Genomic DNA, 22177 nt, shown 5'->3' with positions numbered 1-22177 from the left:
GTTGTTGTTGTTGTTGTTGTTGGTCTTGACGCTACTGAACTGGACATAGCTGGTTGTCTGTCCTATAGTGTGTTATCGTGTTGTTGTTGTTGTTGTTGTTGGTCTTGACGCTACTGAACTGGACATAGCTGGTTGTCTGTCCTATAGTGTGTTATCGTGTTGTTGTTGTTGTTGTTGTTGTTGGTCTTGACGCTACTGAACTGGACATAGCTGGTTGTCTGTCCTATAGTGTGTTATCGTGTTGTTGTTGTTGTTGCTGTTGGCCTTGACGCTACTGAACTGGACATAGCTGGTTGTCTGTCCTATAGTGTGTTATCGTGTTGTTGTTGTTGTTGTTGTTGGTCTTGACGCTACTGAACTGGACATAGCTGGTTGTCTGTCCTATAGTGTGTTATCGTGTTGTTGTTGTTGTTGTTGTTGTTGTTGGTCTTGACGCTACTGAACTGGACATAGCTGGTTGTCTGTCCTATAGTGTGTTATCGTGTTGTTGTTGTGGTGTGTTGTTCTTCTTGGTCTTGACGCTACTGAACTGGACATAGCTGGTTGTCTGTCCTATAGTGTGTTATCGTGTTGTTGTTGTTGTTGTTGTTGTTGTTGGTCTTGACGCTACTGAACTGGACATAGCTGGTTGTCTGTCCTATAGTGTGTTATCGTGTTGTTGTTGTTGTTGTTGTTGTTGGTCTTGACGCTACTGAACTGGACATAGCTGGTTGTCTGTCCTATAGTGTGTTATCGTGTTGTTGTTGTTGTTGCTGTTGGCTTGACGCTACTGACCTCATACTGAACTGGCTACTGTTATGCCTCATTAAACTGGTTGTCTGTCCTATAGTGTGTTATCGTGTTGTTGTTGTTGTTGTTGTTGGTCTTGACGCTACTGAACTGGACATAGCTGGTTGTCTGTCCTATAGTGTGTTATCGTGTTGTTGTTGTTGTTGTTGTTGTTGTTGGTCTTGACGCTACTGAACTGGACATAGCTGGTTGTCTGTCCTATAGTGTGTTATCGTGTTGTTGTTGTTGTTCTTGTTGCTCTTGACGCTACTGAACTGGACATAGCTGGTTGTCTGTCCTATAGTGTGTTATCGTGTTGTTGTTGTTGTTGTTGTTGTTGGTCTTGACGCTACTGAACTGGACATAGCTGGTTGTCTGTCCTATAGTGTGTTATCGTGTTGTTGTTGTTGTTCTTCTTGCTCTTGACGCTACTGAACTGGACATAGCTGGTTGTCTGTCCTATAGTGTGTTATCGTGTTGTTGTTGTTGTTGTTGTTGTTGGTCTTGACGCTACTGAACTGGACATAGCTGGTTGTCTGTCCTATAGTGTGTTATCGTGTTGTTGTTGTTGTTGTTGTTGTTGTTGGTCTTGACGCTACTGAACTGGACATAGCTGGTTGTCTGTCCTATAGTGTGTTATCGTGTTGTTGTTGTTGTTCTTCTTGCTCTTGACGCTACTGAACTGGACATAGCTGGTTGTCTGTCCTATAGTGTGTTATCGTGTTGTTGTTGTTGTTGTTGTTGTTGGTCTTGACGCTACTGAACGGGACATAGCTGGTTGTCTGCCCTATAGTGTGTTATCCTGTTGTTGTTGTTGTTGTTGTTGTTGGTCTTGACGCTACTGAACTGGACATAGCTGGTTGTCTGTCCTATAGTGTGTTATCGTGTTGTTGCTGTTGTTGTTGTTTGTCTTGACGCTACTGAACTGGACATAGCTGGTTGTCTGTCCTATAGTGTGTTATCGTGTTGTTGTTGTTGTTGTTGTTGGTCTTGACGCTACTGAACTGGACATAGCTGGTTGTCTGTCCTATAGTGTGTTATCGTGTTGTTGTTGTTGTTGGTCTTGACGCTACTGAACTGGACATAGCTGGTTGTCTGTCCTATAGTGTGTTATCGTGTTGTTGTTGTTGTTGTTGTTGTTGGTCTTGACGCTACTGAACTGGACATAGCTGGTTGTCTGTCCTATAGTGTGTTATCGTGTTGTTGTTGTTGTTGTTGTTGGTCTTGACGCTACTGAACTGGACATAGCTGGTTGTCTGTCCTATAGTGTGTTATCGTGTTGTTGTTGTTGTTGTTGTTGGTCTTGACGCTACTGAACTGGACATAGCTGGTTGTCTGTCCTATAGTGTGTTATCGTGTTGTTGTTGTTGTTGTTGTTGGTCTTGACGCTACTGAACTGGACATAGCTGGTTGTCTGTCCTATAGTGTGTTATCGTGTTGTTGTTGTTGTTGTTGGTCTTGACGCTACTGAACTGGACATAGCTGGTTGTCTGTCCTATAGTGTGTTATCGTGTTGTTGTTGTTGTTGTTGTTGTTTTTGTTGTTGGTCTTGACGCTACTGAACTGGACATAGCTGGTTGTCTGTCCTATAGTGTGTTATCGTGTTGTTGTTGTTGTTGTTGTTGGTCTTGACGCTACTGAACTGGACATAGCTGGTTGTCTGTCCTATAGTGTGTTATCGTGTTGTTGTTGTTGTTGTTGTTGGTCTTGACGCTTCTGAACTGGACATAGCTGGTTGTCTGTCCTATAGTGTGTTATCGTGTTGTTGTTGTTGTTGTTGTTGTTGTTGGTCTTGACGCTACTGAACTGGACATAGCTGGTTGTCTGTCCTATAGTATGTTATCGTGGTGTTGTTGTTGTTGTTGTTGCTCTTGACGCTACTGAACTGGACATAGCTGGTTGTCTGTCCTATAGTGTGTTATCGTGTTGTTGTTGTTGTTGTTGTTGTTGTTGGTCTTGACGCTACTGAACTGGACATAGCTGGTTGTCTGCCCTATAGTGTGTTATCGTGTTGTTGTTGTTGTTGTTGTTGGTCTTGACGCTACTGAACTGGACAAAGCTGGTTGTCTGTCTTATAGTGTGTTATCGTGTTGTTGCTGTTGTTGTTGTTGGTCTTGACGCTACTGAACTGGACATAGCTGGTTGTCTGTCCTATAGTGTGTTATCGTGTTGTTGTTGTTGTTGTTGTTGGTCTTGACGCTACTGAACTGGACATAGCTGGTTGTCTGTCCTATAGTGTGTTATCGTGTTGTTGTTGTGTTGTTGTTGTGTTGTTGTTGGTCTTGACGCTACTGAACTGGACATAGCTGGTTGTCTGTCCTATAGTGTGTTATCGTGTTGTTGTTGTGTTGTTGTTGGTCTTGACGCTACTGAACTGGACATAGCTGGTTGTCTGCCCTATAGTGTGCCTTCTCGTCGTACCCGAGTCCACTTAAAGTCACTTACCGAGCAGTCTTCACAGGTGGGCCCCCAGTAGGGCGGGAAACACCGACACACGCCGTCCGTACACACCCCGCGGTCGTTGCATGTTCGCTGAGAAGACAATGGAAATAAAATGAAAACTTATACATATTTTCTCTATAAAATCTTTCCTTGTTTGATTATATTTTCATTTCAAACATGTGCATCAAAAAATATCAACTAAAACAAATATAAGAACGCCAAGAGAAATATTTTACGACCTTGACCCTACAGAGTAAAATGTATTCGACTATTACAGCTCTTTGCCGGTTAATGGACGTCCTTGTTGGACGTGTTGTTTAATCTGGCATGCTTGAGAAATCCAGCATGTTACTTGTTCTTGTTTTTTTGTACTAGATACAAATGTACTTTGAATAATACAAAACGTTACGAGGACGATTGGGTCAAAAAAATATCTGTTTACGAAAGTTACAGAGAATTTTAAATTTCTATATTAAAATTGAGTATTTATAAATAAAAACGAATATGTCGTAGCCATAAACAGAAATTCCCATCGTTTTCCTAAAGCCTGGTCCCAATATAATGTGAAACTCGACAAATATTCCTAAAGCCTGGTCCCAAAATCTGTAACTTGTCTAATATTCCTAAAGCCTGGTTCTTTAATATGTAACTCGTCTAATATTCCTAAAGTCTGTTCCCAATATAATCTGTAACGTGTCTAATATTCCCAAATCTCGTTCTTTAATATGTAACTCGTCTGATATTCCTAATGTCTGTTCCCAATATAATCTGTAATGTGTCTAATATTCCTAAAGCCTCGTTCTTTAATATGTAACTTGTCTGATATTCCTAAAGCTTGGTCTTACAATGTGTAACACGTCTAATATTCCTAAACTCTTTTCCCAATATAATCTGTAACGTGTCTAATATTCCTAAAGCCTCGTTCTTTAATATGTAACTCGTCTGTTCCCAATATAATCTGTAACGTGTCTAATATTCCAAAAGCCTCGTTCTTTAATATGTAACTCATCTGATATTCCTAATGTCTGTTCCCAATATAATCTGTAACGTGTCTAATATTCCTAAAGCCTCGTTCTTTAATATGTAACTTGTCTGATATTCTTACAGTTTGGTCTTACAATGTGTAACATGTCTAATATTCCTAAAGCCTCGTTCTTTAATATGTAACTTGTCTGATATTCTTACAGTTTGGTCTTACAATGTGTAACATGTCTAATATTCCTAAAGCTTGGACTCAGTATAATCTATAACACGTGGAGACGATCACCGCAAATGTGTTACAAATCAAAAACGTTTTTTTTGTTATAGGAACACAGTGGCAGACGGGTTACGACTGATCTGCGACTAATCTACGACTAATCTACGACAGATCGAGAGAGTCGACGTGTGTCTAAATATGATTTATGCGTTGCATTGTGACGATCTGTGGAGTGTTACATTTTTTATGGCAACCATGCTGAAAACATATTGAAAACAAAGACTTACACCGTTTTCTGCCTTACAGGATTGAGGAGGTAGTTGAAAGGAACAGCCACTGCCGTCGTAGCCCTCGTTACAAATACACGTCCCACACTCGCACCGACCTCGCGTGGGTCCTACAAAACAGCGTTAGAGATAAGTGGTAAACTAGTCACACCGACCTCGCGTGGGGCCTACAAAACAGCGTTAGAGATAAGCGGTAAACTAGTCACACCGACCTCGCGTGGGGCCTACAAAACAGCGTTAGAGATAAGCGGTAAACTAGTCACACCGACCTCGCGTGGGGCCTACAAAACAGCGTTAGAGATAAGTGGTAAACTAGTCACACCGACCTCGCGTGGGGCCTACAAAACAGCGTTAGAGATAAGTGGTAAACTAGTCACACCGACCTCGCGTGGGGCCTACAAAACAGCGTTAGAGATAAGTGGTAAACTAGTCACACCGACCTCGCGTGGGCCTACAAAACAGCGTTAGAGATAAGTGGTAAACTAGTCACACCGACCTCGCGTGGGGCCTACAAAACAGCGTTAGAGATAAGTGGTAAACTAGTCACACCGACCTCGCGTGGGGCCTACAAAACAGCGTTAGAGATAAGTGGTAAACTAGTCACACCGACCTCGCGTGGGCCTACAAAACAGCGTTAGAGATAAGTGGTAAACTAGTCACACCGACCTCGCGTGGGGCCTACAAAACAGCGTTAGAGATAAGTGGTAAACCAGTCACACCGACCTCGCGTGGGGCCTACAAAACAGCGTTAGAGATAAGTGGTAAACTAGTCACACCGACCTCGCGTGGGGCCTACAAAACAGCGTTAGAGATAAGTGGTAAACTAGTCACACCGACCTCGCGTGGGCCTACAAAACAGCGTTAGAGATAAGTGGTAAACTAGTCACACCGACCTCGCGTGGGCCTACAAAACAGCGTTAGAGATAAGTGGTAAACTAGTCACACCGACCTCGCGTGGGGCCTACAAAACAGCGTTAGAGATAAGTGGTAAACTAGTCACACCGACCTCGCGTGGGGCCTACAAAACAGCGTTAGAGATAAGTGGTAAACTAGTCACACCGACCTCGCGTGGGCCTACAAAACAGCGTTAGAGATAAGTGGTAAACTAGTCACACCGACCTCGCGTGGGGCCTACAAAACAGCGTTAGAGATAAGTGGTAAACTAGTCACACCGACCTCGCGTGGGGCCTACAAAACAGCGTTAGAGATAAGTGGTAAACTAGTCACACCGACCTCGCGTGGGGCCTACAAAACAGCGTTAGAGATAAGTGGTAAACTAGTCACACCGACCTCGCGTGGGGCCTACAAAACAGCGTTAGAGATAAGTGGTAAACTAGTCACACCGACCTCGCGTGGGGCCTACAAAACAGCGTTAGAGATAAGTGGTAAACTAGTCACACCGACCTCGCGTGGGCCTACTAAACAGCGTTAGAGATAAGTGGTAAGTCAGTCATATTGTGTTCCAGCGGATGAATTTTCCATGACTAAATATCAATATGTTGAAAAGATTACTCTTTCAAACAAGAAGTCAACTAGTAGACAGTAGCACCACACAGTGGTAAGCAAGTAATACATATAACAGTACACAAGCCACTCTTATGGAGTTAGACAAACTCAAACCGTTTACAAAGAATCTATCAGGATATTATAATTATTTTCGTAATAGGTAGAGCTTACATTCACAGAAGTATCTACTTACCTCCACATAGCTGTCCTTCGAAAGTCACAGGAGAAATCTCTACTTAACTTCACATAGCTGTCCTTGGAAACAGTCACAGGAGAAGTATCTACTTACCTCCACATAACTGTCCTTGGAAATAGTCACAGGAGAAGTATCTACTTACCTCCACATAACTGTCTTTCGAAATAGTCACAGGAGAAGTCTCTACTTACCTCCACATAACTATCCTTGGAAATAGTCACAGGAGAAGTCTCTACTTAACTTCACATAACTGTCCTTGGAAACAGTCACAGGAGAAGTATCTACTTACCTCCACATAACTGTCCTTGGAAATAGTCATAGGAGAAGTCTCTACTTACCTGCACATAACTGTCTTTCGAAATAGTCACAGGAGAAGTCTCTACTTACCTCCACATAACTGTCTTTCGAAATAGTCACAGGAGAAGTCTCTACTTACCTCCACATAACTGTCCTTGGAAATAGCCACAGGAGAAGTCTCTACTTACCTCCATATAACTGCCCTTGGAAATAGTCACAGGAGAAGTCTCTACTTACCTCCATATAACTGTCCTTGGAAATAGTCACAGGAGACTTCGAAATAGTCACAGGAGAAGTTTCTACTTACCTGCACATAACTGTCTTTCGAAATAGTCACAGGAGAAGTATCTACTTACCTCCACATAACTGTCCTTGGAAATAGTCACAGGAGAAGTCTCTACTTACCTCCACATAACTGTCCTTCGAAATAGTCACAGGATACTTCGAAATAGTCACAGGAGAAGTCTCTACTTAACTCCAAATAGCTGTCCTTGGAAAGTCACAGGAGAAGTAACTATTTACCTCCACACAACTGTTCTTGGACATAGTCACAGGAGAAGTTTCTACTTACCTCCACATAACTGTCTTTCGAAATAGTCACAGGAGAAGTCTCTACTTACCTCCACATAACTGTCTTTCGAAATAGTTACAGGAGAAGTCTCTACTTAACTTCACATAGCTGTCCTTGGAAACACTCACAGGAGAAGTCTCTACTTACCTCCACATAACTGTCCTTGGAAATAGTCACAGGAGAAGTCTCTACTTACCTCCACATAACTGTCCTTGGAAATAGTCACAGGAGAAGTCTCTACTTACCTGCACATAACTGTCTTTCGAAATAGTCACAGGAGAAGTCTCTACTTACCTCCATATAACTGCCCTTGGAAATAGTCACAGGAGAAGTCTCTACTTACCTCCATATAACTGTCCTTGGAAATAGTCACAGGAGACTTCGAAATAGTCACAGGAGAAGTCACTACTTACCTCCACACAGCTGTCCTTGGAAATAGTCACAAGAGAAGTCTTTACTTACCTCCACATAGCTGTCCTTGGTAATAGTCACAGGAGAAGTCTCTACTTACCTCCACATAACTGTCCTTGGAAATAGTCACAGGAGAAGTCTCTACTTACCTCCACATAACTGTCCTTGGAAATAGTCACAGGAGAAGTCTCTACTTACCTCCACATAACTGTCTTTCGAAATAGTCACAGGAGAAGTCTCTACTTACCTGCACATAATTGTCTTTCGAAATAGTCACAGGAGAAGTCTCTACTTACTTCCACATAACTGTCTTTGGAAATAGTCACAGGAGAAGTCTCTACTTACCTGCACATAACTGTTTTTCGAAATAGTCACAGGAGAAGTCTCTACTTACCTCCACATAACTGTCTTTCGAAATAGTCACAGGAGAAGTCTCTACTTACCTCCACATAACTGTCCTTGGAAATAGTCACAGGAGAAGTCTCTACTTACCTGCACATAACTGTCTTTCGAAATAGTCACAGGAGAAGTCTCTACTTACCTCCACATAACTGTCTTTCGATATAGTCACAGGAGAAGTCTCTACTTACCTCCACACAGCTGTCCTTGGAAATAGTCACAAGAGAAGTCTCTACTTACCTCCACATAACTGTCCTTGGAAATAGTCACAAGAGAAGTCTCTACTTACCTCCACATAGCTGTCCTTGGAAATAGTCACAGGAGAAGTCACTGCACTCACAGAACTCGCCGCTGTACCACCGAGACATTATCAACTAAAAGAGACAAAATAAATACCTGTATTATCAGCCATCACGAGACATTATCAACTAAAAGAGACCACACAAATACATGTATTATCACCATCACGAGACATTATCAGCTAAAAGAGACCAGACAAATACGTGTATTATCAGCCATCACGAGACATTATCAAGTAAAAGAGACCACACAAATACGTGTATTATCAGCCATCACGAGACATTATCAACTAAAAGAGACTACACAAATACGTGTATTATCAGCCATCATGTGCAGAAGTAACGATAGTTCGCATCTCAACACCAACAATGATGACATAGACCTTCGGGGATGGTTGGAATATTGTTTGTAGTGAAGCAATTACCATACCGTATATTTAACAAGAGGTGGTGGTAATAGTTTTAGTGGTGATGCAATTACCATATAGTATCGTTAACAACAGGTGGTGGTAATAGTGTTAGTGGTGATGCAATTACCATACAGTATCTTTAACAAGAGATGGTGGTAATAGTTTTATTCGTGATGTAATTACCATACAGTATCTTTAACAAGAGGTGGTGGTAATACATTTAGTGGTGATGCAATTACCATACAGCATCTTTGACAAGAGATAGTGGTAATAGTTGTAGTGGTGATGCAATTACCATACAGCATCTTTAACAAGATATGGTGGTAATAGTTTTACTCGTGATGTAATTACCATACAGTATCTTTAACAAGAGGTGGTGGTAATAGTTTTAGTGGTGATGCAATTGCCACACAGTATCTTTAACAAGAGGTGGTGGTGATAGTTTTAGTGGTGATGCAATTACCATACAGTATCTTTAACAAGAGGTGGTGGTGATAGTTTTAGTGGTGATGCAATTACCATACAGTATCTTTAACAAGAGGTGGTGGTAATAGTTTTAGTGGTGATGCAATTACCATACAGTATCTTTAACAAGAGGTGGTGGTGAAAGTTTTAGAGGTGATGCAATTACCATACAGTATCTTTAACAAGAGGTGGTGGTAATAGTTTTAGTGGTGATGCAATTACCATACAATATCTTTAACAAGAGATGGTGGTAATAGTTTTAGTGGTGATGCAATTACCATACAGTATCTTTAACAAGAGATGGTGGTAATAGTTTTACTGGTGATGTAATTACCATACAGTATCTTTAACAAGAGATGGTGGTAATAGTTTTAGTGGTGATGCAATTACCATACAGTATCTTTAACAAGAGGTGGTGGTAATAGTTTTAGTGGTGATGCAATTACCATACAGCATCTTTAACAAGAGGTGGTGGTAATAGTTTTAGTGGTGATTCAATTACCATAGAGTATATTTAACAAGAGGTGCTGGTAATAGTTGTAGTGGTGATGCAATTACCATACAGTATCTTTAACAAGAGGTGCTGGTAATAGTTGTAGTGGTGATGCAATTACCATACAGCATCTTTAACAAGAGGTGCTGGTAATAGTTGTAGTGGTGATGCAATTACCATACAGCATCTTTAACAAGAGGTGGTGGTAATAGTTATAGAGGTGATGCAATTACCATACAGCATCTTTAACAAGAGGTGGTGGTAATAGTTGTAGTGGTGGTGGTAATAGTTTTAGTGGTGATGCAATTACCATACAGCATCTTCAACAAGAGGTGGTGGTAATAGTTTTAGTGGTGATGCAATTACCATACAGTATCTTTAACAAGAGGTGGTGGTAATAGTTGTAGTAATTACCATACAGCATCTTCAACAAGAGGTGGTGGTAATAGTTTTAGTATTGATGCAATTACCATACAGTATCTTTAACAAGAGGTGGTGGTAATAGTGTTAGTGGTGATGCAATTACCATACAGTATCTTTAACAAAGAGGTGGTGGTAATAGTTTTAGTGGTGATGCAATTACCATACAGTATCTTTAACAAGAGGTGGTGGTAATAGTTTTAATGGTGATGCAATTACCATACAGCATCTTCAACAAGAGGTGGTGGTAATAGTTTTAGTGGTGATGCAATTACCATACAGTATCTTTAACAAGAGATGGTGATAATAGTTGTAGTGAAGCAATTACCATATAGTATCTTTAACAAAAGGTGGGGGTAATAGTTTTAGTGGTGATGCAATTACCATACAGTATCTTTAACAAGAGATGGTGGTAATAGTTTTAATGGTGATGCAATTATCATACAGTATCTTTAACAAGAGGTGGTGGTAATAGTTGTAGTGGTGATGCAATTACCATACAGTATCTTTAACAAGAGGTGGTGGTAATAGTTGTAGTGGTGATGCAATTACCATAGAGTATCTTTCACAAGAGGTGGTGGTAATAGTTGTAGTGGTGATGCAATTACCATACAGTATATTTAACAAGAGGGTAATAGTGTTAGTGGTGATGCAATGGTAATAGTTGTAGTGGTGATGCAATTACTATACAGTATATTTAACAAGAGGTGGTGGTAATAGTTGTAGGTGTGATGCAATTACCATACAGTATCTTTAACAAGAGGTGGTGGTAATAGTTGTAGTGGTGATGCAATTACCATACAGTATCTTTAACAAGAGGTGGTGGTAATAGTTGTAGTCGTGAAGCAATTACCATACAGTATCTTTAACAAGAGGTGGTGGTAATAGTTGTATCGTGAAGCAATTACCATACAGTATCTTTAACAAGAGGTGGTGGTAATAGTTGTAGTCTTGAAGCAATTACCATACATCATATTTAACAAGATATGGTGGTAATAGTTGTAGTGGTGATGCAATTACCATACAGCATCTTTAACAAGAGATGGTGGTAATAGTTGTAGTGGTGATGCAATTACCATACAGCATCTTTAACAAGAGGTGGTGGTAATAGTTGTAGTGGTGATGCAATTACCATACAGCATCTTTAACAAGAGATGGTGGTAATAGTTTTAGTGGTGATGCAATTACCATACAGCATCTTTAACAAGAGGTCGTGGTAATAGTTTTACTGGTGATGCAATTACCATACAGTATATTTAACAAAATGGTCGCAGACTCTGCGCTTATTGGAGACCGGCCTTTATTATTTTCAAACACACAGCTGAAACCTACAAACTATTTAGTTTTAAACTTTAATTTCGAAATGTAACACAACTTTAAATTTTAACAAAACAATTAACACATTAATATTATTTGTCCACGTAAAGTGGCTAAATTATGCCAGGAAGTAATCAGTGTTCGGCTGTCTTACCCGGCACTTATTAGAGGTCGGCACTTATTAGAGGTCGGCACTTATTGGAGAAAATACGGTAGTTTTCGTAGTGACGCTGTGAACACACAGTGATGAACGCAATCGATTGCTCTTAACAGAAGGTCGTGTTAATAATGTGTGTAGGCCTCATACTTTTAGTCGTAGTGATGGCCGCAGTAGTTGGGTGTGGAGATAAATACACAGTAATATTAACCACATGGTTTACAGTATCTTGGTACATCCCACTACAACGCCATTGAGACGTAACTCTTCGACGTCACACGATGACGTCATCGATTGGCGCACTACAACTTTAAGGCCTGTCTACATGATCATACGTTTGTCCAAAAACATTGTTGGACAAGCTGGGACAAATGTCCCCACTTGTTGCGCAACAAATGTATGACCGTGTAGACCGCTTTTGTAACAAAGTTGGACAAGGCGGGACAACCTGCAACATGTGGCAAGATTTAGCTGAATGTTTCATCTTTTGGACACATGTTGCAGCTTGTCCTCACTTTTAACCAATCAGACAGTTTAGATGTGCCATGTGACCAAGGTTCTACATCACATGATATCCAAAATGGTGGTGTAACCGGATGTTTTAAATTGCATATCACATACACTACAATTTTAAAACAGTTTACATATATTTTATTCTTTCTAACTCTAATAGTGCAAAGCTGTCTCTTATTTTGTTTCTATTGTTTTCCTGTGTCTTTGGAATTGTCAGCTTGGGTTGTGTTCACCCTCAACTCAGTGTTCAGGCCAGGTACACGTTCAATAGTAAGCCCATCTATTGTTTCTTCTGTTACCTGGTGTTCTCTGGAGTCAGAGACTTTTAAACATTCAAGCAAGACTGAGGTGTTTTTCTGCATTGCAAGTTTTCCATTTGATCAAGTTCTGCACGGCACAGTTATTAACAGCACAAGTAAATACAAACATATATTTTAAGATATAACCATGTGTTTTAAGTAGTAAACTAGATTATGCATATTTTATGATAAGCCTTAAATTAGAACTTAGCATGTGTAAGCAGTTGATTAAACTTATTCTTATAGCGAACGAGTTAAAGTAGTGTTTAATAATGTTTATAATTATATAGGGATATTTGTCTTCTAAGATGAATATTTGATTAGGTTTGATAATACAAATAAGTAAATAACTAAATTAGTTATTAATCTACTTTATTATTAAGTGCATATATAAATATATTCTATGTGTATATTTTATATACTCCTATTTATAAGTGGTATTTTGTTGACAGGTTATCACTGATGTAGCACAACCAGCATCATTATTCAAACGACCTGACCCACAGTCGGTAGGTTAAATATTTACGTATATGTGATGTCGTGATTCTGTGTGTTATAGAATATACAGACAGGTATTTATATAGTTTTATGACGTTCTTAGCACATGCTGATAGCAATGATGTGATAATTAAATTAACCTTTGAATTATAATTATATTTGATTTGAGTCTCTTTGAATTGAAATGTTGGTGTTAAATGTACATTAGTAATATAATATTGTAGTAATTTGTACTTGTCAAATAGCGTTATGTATGGCAAAATATGTTGTAACCTGGAAAATGTAACTGATTTTATGTCCTTTTGTTATTCCAGGTCGTTATTTGTGTGAGAATGTTTTTATAAACATCGGGATCTTCACATCCCTCCAGGTGATCCCTGAATAAAGACCTTAAACCCCAGCTGAAGTATTCTGTGCTATATATGGAACCTTCGGTAACAGTGGCATCAACACAAGAGGAGAAAACATGGCCTCCCCACGAAGTAATTAAAGTAATTAACCTTTATGAGCAAATCCATGTGTTTGTGTACGTTTCAATACCTGGAGACAAAGACAAAGACGAGAAAAGTAGCTATAACTAGGAAATGAGGCGGGTGAGGGTGGTAATGATCAGGGTCTTCTATGAGTATTTTTGTCTGTTGTTGTTTCCAAAAATGTATTTTCAAACATGGTAAATATTGCCTGTTTTGAATTAATTGCTATAGTGAAATGTAAAAACGTTGCGCCGTCTAACATACAGTGAGTTGTTCACACCGTCTGTTATGTTGGCTGGTTGGGGAGCTTGATGAAAATCGCCCATTTAAATAAACTGCTACGGTATGCTTAAATCTACCAACATTATAATGTTATTGGGTGGGGTTTTCTGAAAACCAAAAGTAGCCTGAATAAGAAGCTGTACATGATCTTTTTCCTCCAATTTCATTTTTGCCTCATTTTTTGTTTTCTATATTCTAAAAAAACAACGTCAATAACCTGCAACAAAATTAATGTGGATAAAGTCAACAAGTCAACATCTGTCCCGGCATGTTCAACAATGTTTTTGGACAAATGTATGGTCGTTACAGTGCAGGGCTTTACAGAAACGTCAACCAAACGAGTGCAGTGGCATAACGTAAGATCGATTATGGGTAATAAATAGCATATTAAACTGGCTACCACTTCGTATTATGACAATTGAGAATTACTTCACTCGGGACATAAACATGACACGAAATGGAAGCTCATTTACTATCCTATAACACCACCACCACCACTATACGATACTAATAGTGGTAATGGTTTTAGTAGGTAGTCGTAATCGTATTCGTGTGTGGGGTTAAAACACCAGAACTATACTGTTTTAATAATGTGTGTGAGAACTTACCCCTTGTGTGGTGGTACAGTGACATTTACCACAAATACACGTTCCGCGATCGCTGCACACAAACATATCACCGCTGAAAATACAATAAAAACACCTAAACATAGGACTCCTTAATTTTAACGTGTCAGCATTATCAAATGTTTGACAAGTATGCGATGGTTAATACATCAACGAGATCTGCTGCTGTTGTTAAAGACAAACAACTGAAGGCTATTATCAAATGTTTGACAAGTATGCGATGGTTAATACATCAACGAGATCTGCCGCTGTTGTTAAAGACAAACAACTGAAGGCTATTATCAAATGTTTGACAAGTATGCGATGGTTAATACATCAACGAGATCTGCCGCTGTCGTTAAAGACAAACAACTGAAGGCAATTATCAAATGTTTATCAAATATTTGACATTCAGTAGCCAATGATTAATTAACCAATGTGTTCCCATTTCTTCCCAATCTGACAGTTCTTACTATCTTTCAACTGATTTTGCTGTCCACCTCCACCCACCCCCACCCCCAGGCATTGTCCTTCCAACCGAAAGGTGCTTCTCTCTTATGGCCAGATGCCGTTACCCATCAACTTTTAGTTGTGGTCTGACCATCAGTAGTTACTGCTGTCATTGTTAAGAGGCACTTGTGACCACCTACTATGCTCCCTTACTACCGGTGGTCGTTAGATAGTGCCGTGGGTCAGACCAGCTTTATTAACCGCAGAGGACGGTGGTTGCAGAGAAGTACACAGAGACCGCATCCGTGGAGGAAGTTAAGACAGGTCAGAGGAGAGAATCGGAGGAAATTGACAGAATAAGGTCGAAACGAATTGAAATGTTTGGAACGCTTGGAAAGTTCTTATATTAAGATAACTACAATGATAGGTAAATGGTGATAAATGACTGTCCAGCAGCTTATCCATTAAATCACAAAACTAATTGCAATAGTGTGTTAGATTTACCAAATGTTAGACACTCCATAGTCGATGATTATTCAATCAATGCACTTTAAAGCAAACTTTAACTGAAAACTATGTTCCAGAATTACTAAATGGTTGACATTCAATAGCTGAAGCCGTGTCAGACTAAACGCAGACGAACTTGAAAAGTTTCATGTCAATCACGATATGCTGGTGAGCAACAGTCTAGTCGTTTACCCATCTGATAATCGTCTGTATCGCACTGAGCACAAACACACGTGGGACGTCGTGTTTATCTAACTGAACACAAACACACGTGGGACGTCGTGTTTATCTAACTGAACACAAACACACGTGGGACGTCGTGTTTATCTAACTGAACACAAACACACGTGGGACGTCGTGTTTATCTAACTGAACACAAACACACATGGGACATCGTGTTTATCTAACTGAACACAAACACACGTGGGACGTCGTGTTTATCTGTGTTTATCTAACTGAACACAAACACACGTGGGACATCGTGTTTATCTAACTGAACACAAACACACGTGGGACGTCGTGTTTATCTAACTGAACACAAACACACATGGGACATCGTGTTTATCTAACTGAACACAAACACACGTGGGACGTCGTGTTTATCTGTGTTTATCTAACTGAACACAAACACACGTGGGACATCGTGTTTATCTAACTGAACACAAACACACGTGGGACGTCGTGTTTATCTAACTGAACACAAACACACGTGGGACATCGTGTTTATCTAACTGAACACAAACACACGTGGGACATCGTGTTTAACTGTGTTTATCTAACTGAGCGCAAACACACGTGGAACATCGTGTTTATCTGTGTTTATCTAACTGAACACAAACACACGTGGGACTTGGTGTTTATCTGTGTTTAGCTAACTGAACACACAAACACGTGGGACATCGTGTTTATCTGTCTTTATCTAACTGAACACAAACACACGTGGGACATGGCGTTTATCTGTGTTTATCTAATTGAACACACAAACACGTGGGACATGGTGTTTATCTGTCTTTATCTAACTGAACACAAACACACGTGGGACATCGTGTTTATCTGTGCTTATCTAACTGAACACACAAACACACGTGGGACATGGTGTTTATCTGTGTTTATCTAACTGAACACAAACACACGTGGGACATCGTGTTTATCTGTGTTTACCTAACTGAACACAAACACACGTGGGACATGGTGTTTATCTAACTGAACACAAACACACGTGGGACATGGTGTTTATCTAACTGAACACAAACACACGTGGGATATGGTGTTTTATCTAACTGAACACAAACACACGTGGGACATCGTATTTATTTGTGTTTATCTAACTGAACACAAACACACGTGGGGCATGGTGTTTATCTAACTGAACACAAACACACGTGTGACACGAATCTTACGGAGCGATACAGGTCCTCTCGTCGAGCCCGCCCTGCCCGCACCCACACGTCTTGTCTGGTCGACAGGAACACACCCCGCACGTCCGGTTACCGCCGTTACACCTCGCCACGTTCAGCTCCTGAAACAAACCACAACACGAAGATATACTGGACAATGGTGTGGACAGAACAGACGGAAATACAGGACAATGATGTGGACAGAACAGACAGAAATGCTGGACAATGATGTGGACAAAACAGAAATATTGGACAATGATGTGGACAGAACAGACAGAAATACTGGATAATGATAGAAATACTGGACAATGATGTGGACAGAACAGACAGAAATACTGGACAATGATGTGGACAGAACAGACAGAAATACTGGACAATGGTGTAGACAGAACAGACAGAAATACTGGACAATGGTGTGGACAGAACAGACAGAAATACTGGATAATGGTGTGGACAGAACAGACAGAAAATCTGGACAATGATGTAGACATAACAGACAGGAATACTGGACAATGGTGTGGACAAAACAGAAATATTGGACAATGATGTGGACAGAACAGACAGAAATACTGGACAATGATAGAAATACTGGACAATGATGTGGACAGAACAGAAATACTGCACAATGATGTGGACAGAACAGACAAAAATATTGGACAATGATGTGGACAGAACAGAAATACTGGACTATGATGTGGACAGAACAGAAGTACTGTACAATGATGTAGACAGAACAGACAGAAATACTGGACAATGGTGTAGACAGAACAGAAGTACTGTACAATGATGTAGACAGAACAGACAGAAATACTGGACATTGATGTAGACAGAACAGACAGAAATACTGGACAATGGTGTGGACAAAACAGAAATATTGGACAATGATGTGGACAGAACAGACAGAAATACTGGACATTGATAGAAATACTGGACATTGATAGAAATACTGGACAATGATGTGGACAGAACAAACAGAAATACTGGACAATGATGTGGACAGAACAAACAGAAATACTGGACAATGATGTGGACAGAACAAACAGAAATACTGGACAATGATGTGGAGAGAACAGACAGAAATACTGGACAATGGTGTAGACAGAACAGAAATACTGGACAATGGTGTGGACAGAACAGACAGAAATACTGGACAATGATGCGGACAGAACAGACAGAAATACTGGACAATGATGTGGACAGTACAGACAGAAATACTGGACAATGATGTGGACAGAACAGAACGAAATACTGGACAATGATGCGGACAGTACAGACAGAAATACTGGACAATGATGTGGACAGAACAGACAGAAATACTGGACAATGGTGTAGACAGACCAGAAATACTGGACAATGATGTGGAGAGAACAGACAGAAATAATGGGCAATGATGTGGACAGAACAGACAGAAATACTGGACAATGATGTGGACAGAACATAAATACTGGACAATGATGTGGACAGAACAGATAGAAATACTGGACAATGATGTGGACAGAACAGAAATACTGGACAATGATGCAGACAGAACAGACAGAAATACTGGACAATGATGTGGACAGTACAGACAGAAATACTGCACAATGGTGTGGACAAAACAGACAGAAATACTGGACAATGATGTGGACAGAACAGACAGAAATACTGGATGAGGACAGTACAGACAGAAATATTGGACAATGATGTGGACAGAACAGACAGAAATACTGGACAATGGTGTGGACAGAACAGAAATACTGGAAAATGATGGGGACAGAACAGACAGAAATACTGGACAATGGTGCGGACAGAACAGAAATACTGGATAATGATGTGGACAGAACAGAAATACTGGACTATGATGTGGACAGAACAGAAATACTGGACAATGGTGTGGACAGAACAGACAGAAATACTGGACAATGGTGTGAACAGAACAGACAGAAATACTGGACAATGGTGTGGACAGAACAGACAGAAATACTGGACAATGGTGTGGACAGATCAGAAATACTGGACAATGATGGGGACAGAACAGATACTGACAAGTGTACAACTCGGAGACACTCGAACAGTCATACTGACGAGTGTACAACTCGGAGACACACGAACACGGTCATACTGACGAGTGTACAACTCGGAGACACTCGAATACGGTCATACTGACGAGTGTACAACTCGGAGACACTCGAACACGGTCATACTGACGAGTGTACAACTCAAAGACACACAAACACGGTCATACTGACGAGTGTACAACTCGGAGACACTCGAATACGGTGTACAGTGTACAACTCAGAGATCAGTCATACTGACAAGTGTACAACTCGGAGACACTCGAACAGTCATACTGACAAGTGTACAACTCGGAGACACTCGAACAGTCATACTGACCAGTGTACAACTCAGAGATCAGTCATACTGACCAGTGTACAACTCAGAGATCAGTCATACTGACAAGTGTACAACTCGGAGACACTCGAACAGTCATACTGACAAGTGTACAACTCGGAGACACTCGAACAGTCATACTGACAAGTGTACAACTCGGAGAGATCAGTCATACTGACAAGTGTACAACACTCGGTCATACTGACGAGTGTACAACTCGGAGACACTCGAACACAGTCATACTGACAAGTGTACAACTCGGAGACACTCGAACAGTCATACTGACAAGTGTACAACTCGTAGACACTCGAACAGTCATACTGACAAGTGTACAACTCGGAGACACTCGAACAGTCATACTGACCAGTGTACAACTCAGAGATCAGTCATACTGACAAGTGTACAACTCGGAGACACTCGAACAGTCATACTGACAAGTGTACAACTCGGAGACACTCGAACAGTCATACTGACCAGTGTACAACTCAGAGATACTGACAACAGTCATACTGACAAGACAACTCGAACACAGTCATACTGACAATACTGACAAGTGTACAACTCGGAGACACTCGAACAGTCATACTGACAAGTGTACAACTCGGAGACACTCGAACAGTCATACTGACAAGTGTACAACTCGGAGACACTCGAACAGTCATACTGACAAGTGTACAACTCGGAGACACTCGAACAGTCATACTGACACTCGAACGCAGCGAAAACAAACACAATCATACTGACGAGTGTACAACTCAGAGACACTCGAACAGTCATACTGACGAGTGTACAACTCGGAGACACTCGAACAGTCATACTGACGAGTGTACAACTTGAAGATACTCGAATAGTCATACTGACGATTGTACAACTCGGAGACACTCAAACACGGTCATACTGACGAGTGTACAACTCAGAGACACTCGAACACAGTCATACTGACGAGTGTACAACTCAGAGACACTCCAACAGTCATACTGACGAGTGTACAACTCGGAGACACTCGAACACAGTCATACTGATGAGTGTACAACTCAGAGACACTCGAACACTGTCATACTGACGAGTGTAAAACTCGGAGACACTCGGTCATACTGACGAGTGTACAACTCGGAGACACTCGAACACAGTCATACTGACAAGTGTACAACTCGGAGACACTCGAACACAGTCATACTGACAAGTGTACAACTCGGAGACACTCGAACAGTCATACTGACAAGTGTACAACTCGGAGACACTCGAACACGTCATACTGACGAGTGTACAACTCGGAGACACTCGAACATGATCATACTGACGAGTGTACAACTCGGAGACACTCGAACACGGTCATACTGACGAGTGTACAACTCGGAGACACTCGAACAGTCATACTGACAAGTGTACAACTCGGAGACACTCGAACAGTCATACTGACAAGTGTACAACTCGGAGACACTCGAACAGTCATACTGACAAGTGTACAACTCGGAGACACTCGAACAGTCATACTGACAAGTGTACAACTCGGAGACACTCGAACAGTCATACTGACAAGTGTACAACTCGGAGACACTCGAACAGTCATACTGACCAGTGTACAACTCAGAGATCAGTCATACTGACGAGTGTACAACTCGAACAGTCATACTGACAAGTGTACAACTCGGAGATCAGTCATACTGACGAGTGTACAACTCGGAGACACTCGAACAGTCATACTGACGAGTGTACAACTCGGAGACACTCGAACAGTCATACTGACAAGTGTACAACTCGGAGACACTCGAACAGTCATACTGACGAGTGTACAACTCGGAGACACTCGAACACAGTCATACTGACAAGTGTACAACTCGGAGACACTCGAACACAGTCATACTGACAAGTGTACAACTCGTAGACACTCGAACAGTCATACTGACAAGTGTACAACTCGTAGACACTCGAACACAGTCATACTGACCAGTGTACAACTCAGAGACAGTCATACTGACAAGTGTACAACTCGGAGACACTCGAACACAGTCATACTGACAAGTGTACAACTCGGAGACACTCGAACACAGTCATACTGACAAGTGTACAACTCGGAGACACTCGAACATACTGACGAGTGTACAACTCGGAGACACTCGAACACATACTGTCATACTGACACAGTCAGTGTACAACTCGGAGACACTCGAACAGTCATACTGACGAGTGTACAACTCGGAGACACTCGAACAGTCATACTGACGAGTGTACAACTCGGAGACACTCGAACAGTCATCATACTGACGAGTGTACAACTCGGAGACACTCGAACATGATCATACTGACGAGTGTACAACTCGGAGACACAACACGTCATACTGACGAGTGTACAACTCGGAGACACTCGAACACAGTCATACTGACGAGTGTACAACTCGGAGACACTCGAACACAGTCATACTGACGAGTGTACAACTCGGAGACACTCGAACACGGTCATACTGACGAGTGTACAACTCGGAGACACTCGAACAGTCATACTGACAAGTGTACAACTCGGAGACACTCGAACAGTCATACTGACGAGTGTACAACTCGGAGACACTCAACTCAGAACAGTCATACTGACGAGTGTACAACTCATAGACACTCGAACAGTGTACAACTCAGAGACATGACGAGTGTACAACTCGGAGACACTCGAACACGGTCATACTGACGAGTGTACAACTCGGAGACACTCGAACAGTCATACTGACGAGTGTACAACTCAGAGACACTCGAACACGGTCATACTGACGAGTGTACAACTCGGAGACACTCGAACAGTCATACTGACAAGTGTACAACTCGGAGACACTCGAACACAGTCATACTGACGAGTGTACAACTCAGAGACACTCGAACACAGTCATACTGACGAGTGTACAACTCGGAGACACTCGAACAGTCATACTGACGAGTGTACAACTCGGAGACACTCGAACACGGTCATACTGACGAGTGTACAACTCGGAGACACACGAACACGGTCATACTGACGAGTGTACAACTCGGAGACACTCGAACAGTCATACTGACGAGTGTACAACTCGGAGACACTCGAACAGTCATACTGACGAGTGTACAACTCGGAGACACTCGAAACACAGTCATACTGACAAGTGTACAACTCGGAGACACTCG

General features: G+C 41.2%; 1 protein-coding gene across 1 annotated transcript in view; it reads right to left on the bottom strand.

Annotated features, from left to right (window-relative positions):
* LOC121379051 (integrin beta-1-B-like) overlaps window positions 1-22177 on the bottom strand; it is a 37620-nt gene that overhangs the window by 10065 nt on the left and 5378 nt on the right. Inside the window, exons 5-9 of the mRNA XM_041507502.1 lie at window positions 16664-16782; window positions 14310-14382; window positions 8365-8449; window positions 4696-4805; window positions 3214-3300 (exon numbers count right to left, since the gene is read on the bottom strand). Of these exons, the coding sequence (XP_041363436.1) occupies window positions 3214-3300; window positions 4696-4805; window positions 8365-8449; window positions 14310-14382; window positions 16664-16782 (474 nt within the window). The remainder of the gene's footprint in view (window positions 1-3213; window positions 3301-4695; window positions 4806-8364; window positions 8450-14309; window positions 14383-16663; window positions 16783-22177) is intronic.

This window comes from Gigantopelta aegis, chromosome 2 (assembly GCF_016097555.1).
Source record: "Gigantopelta aegis isolate Gae_Host chromosome 2, Gae_host_genome, whole genome shotgun sequence".
Lineage (NCBI taxonomy): Eukaryota > Metazoa > Mollusca > Gastropoda > Neomphalida > Peltospiridae > Gigantopelta > Gigantopelta aegis.
This window is presented reverse-complemented; position numbering and strand designations above follow the sequence as displayed.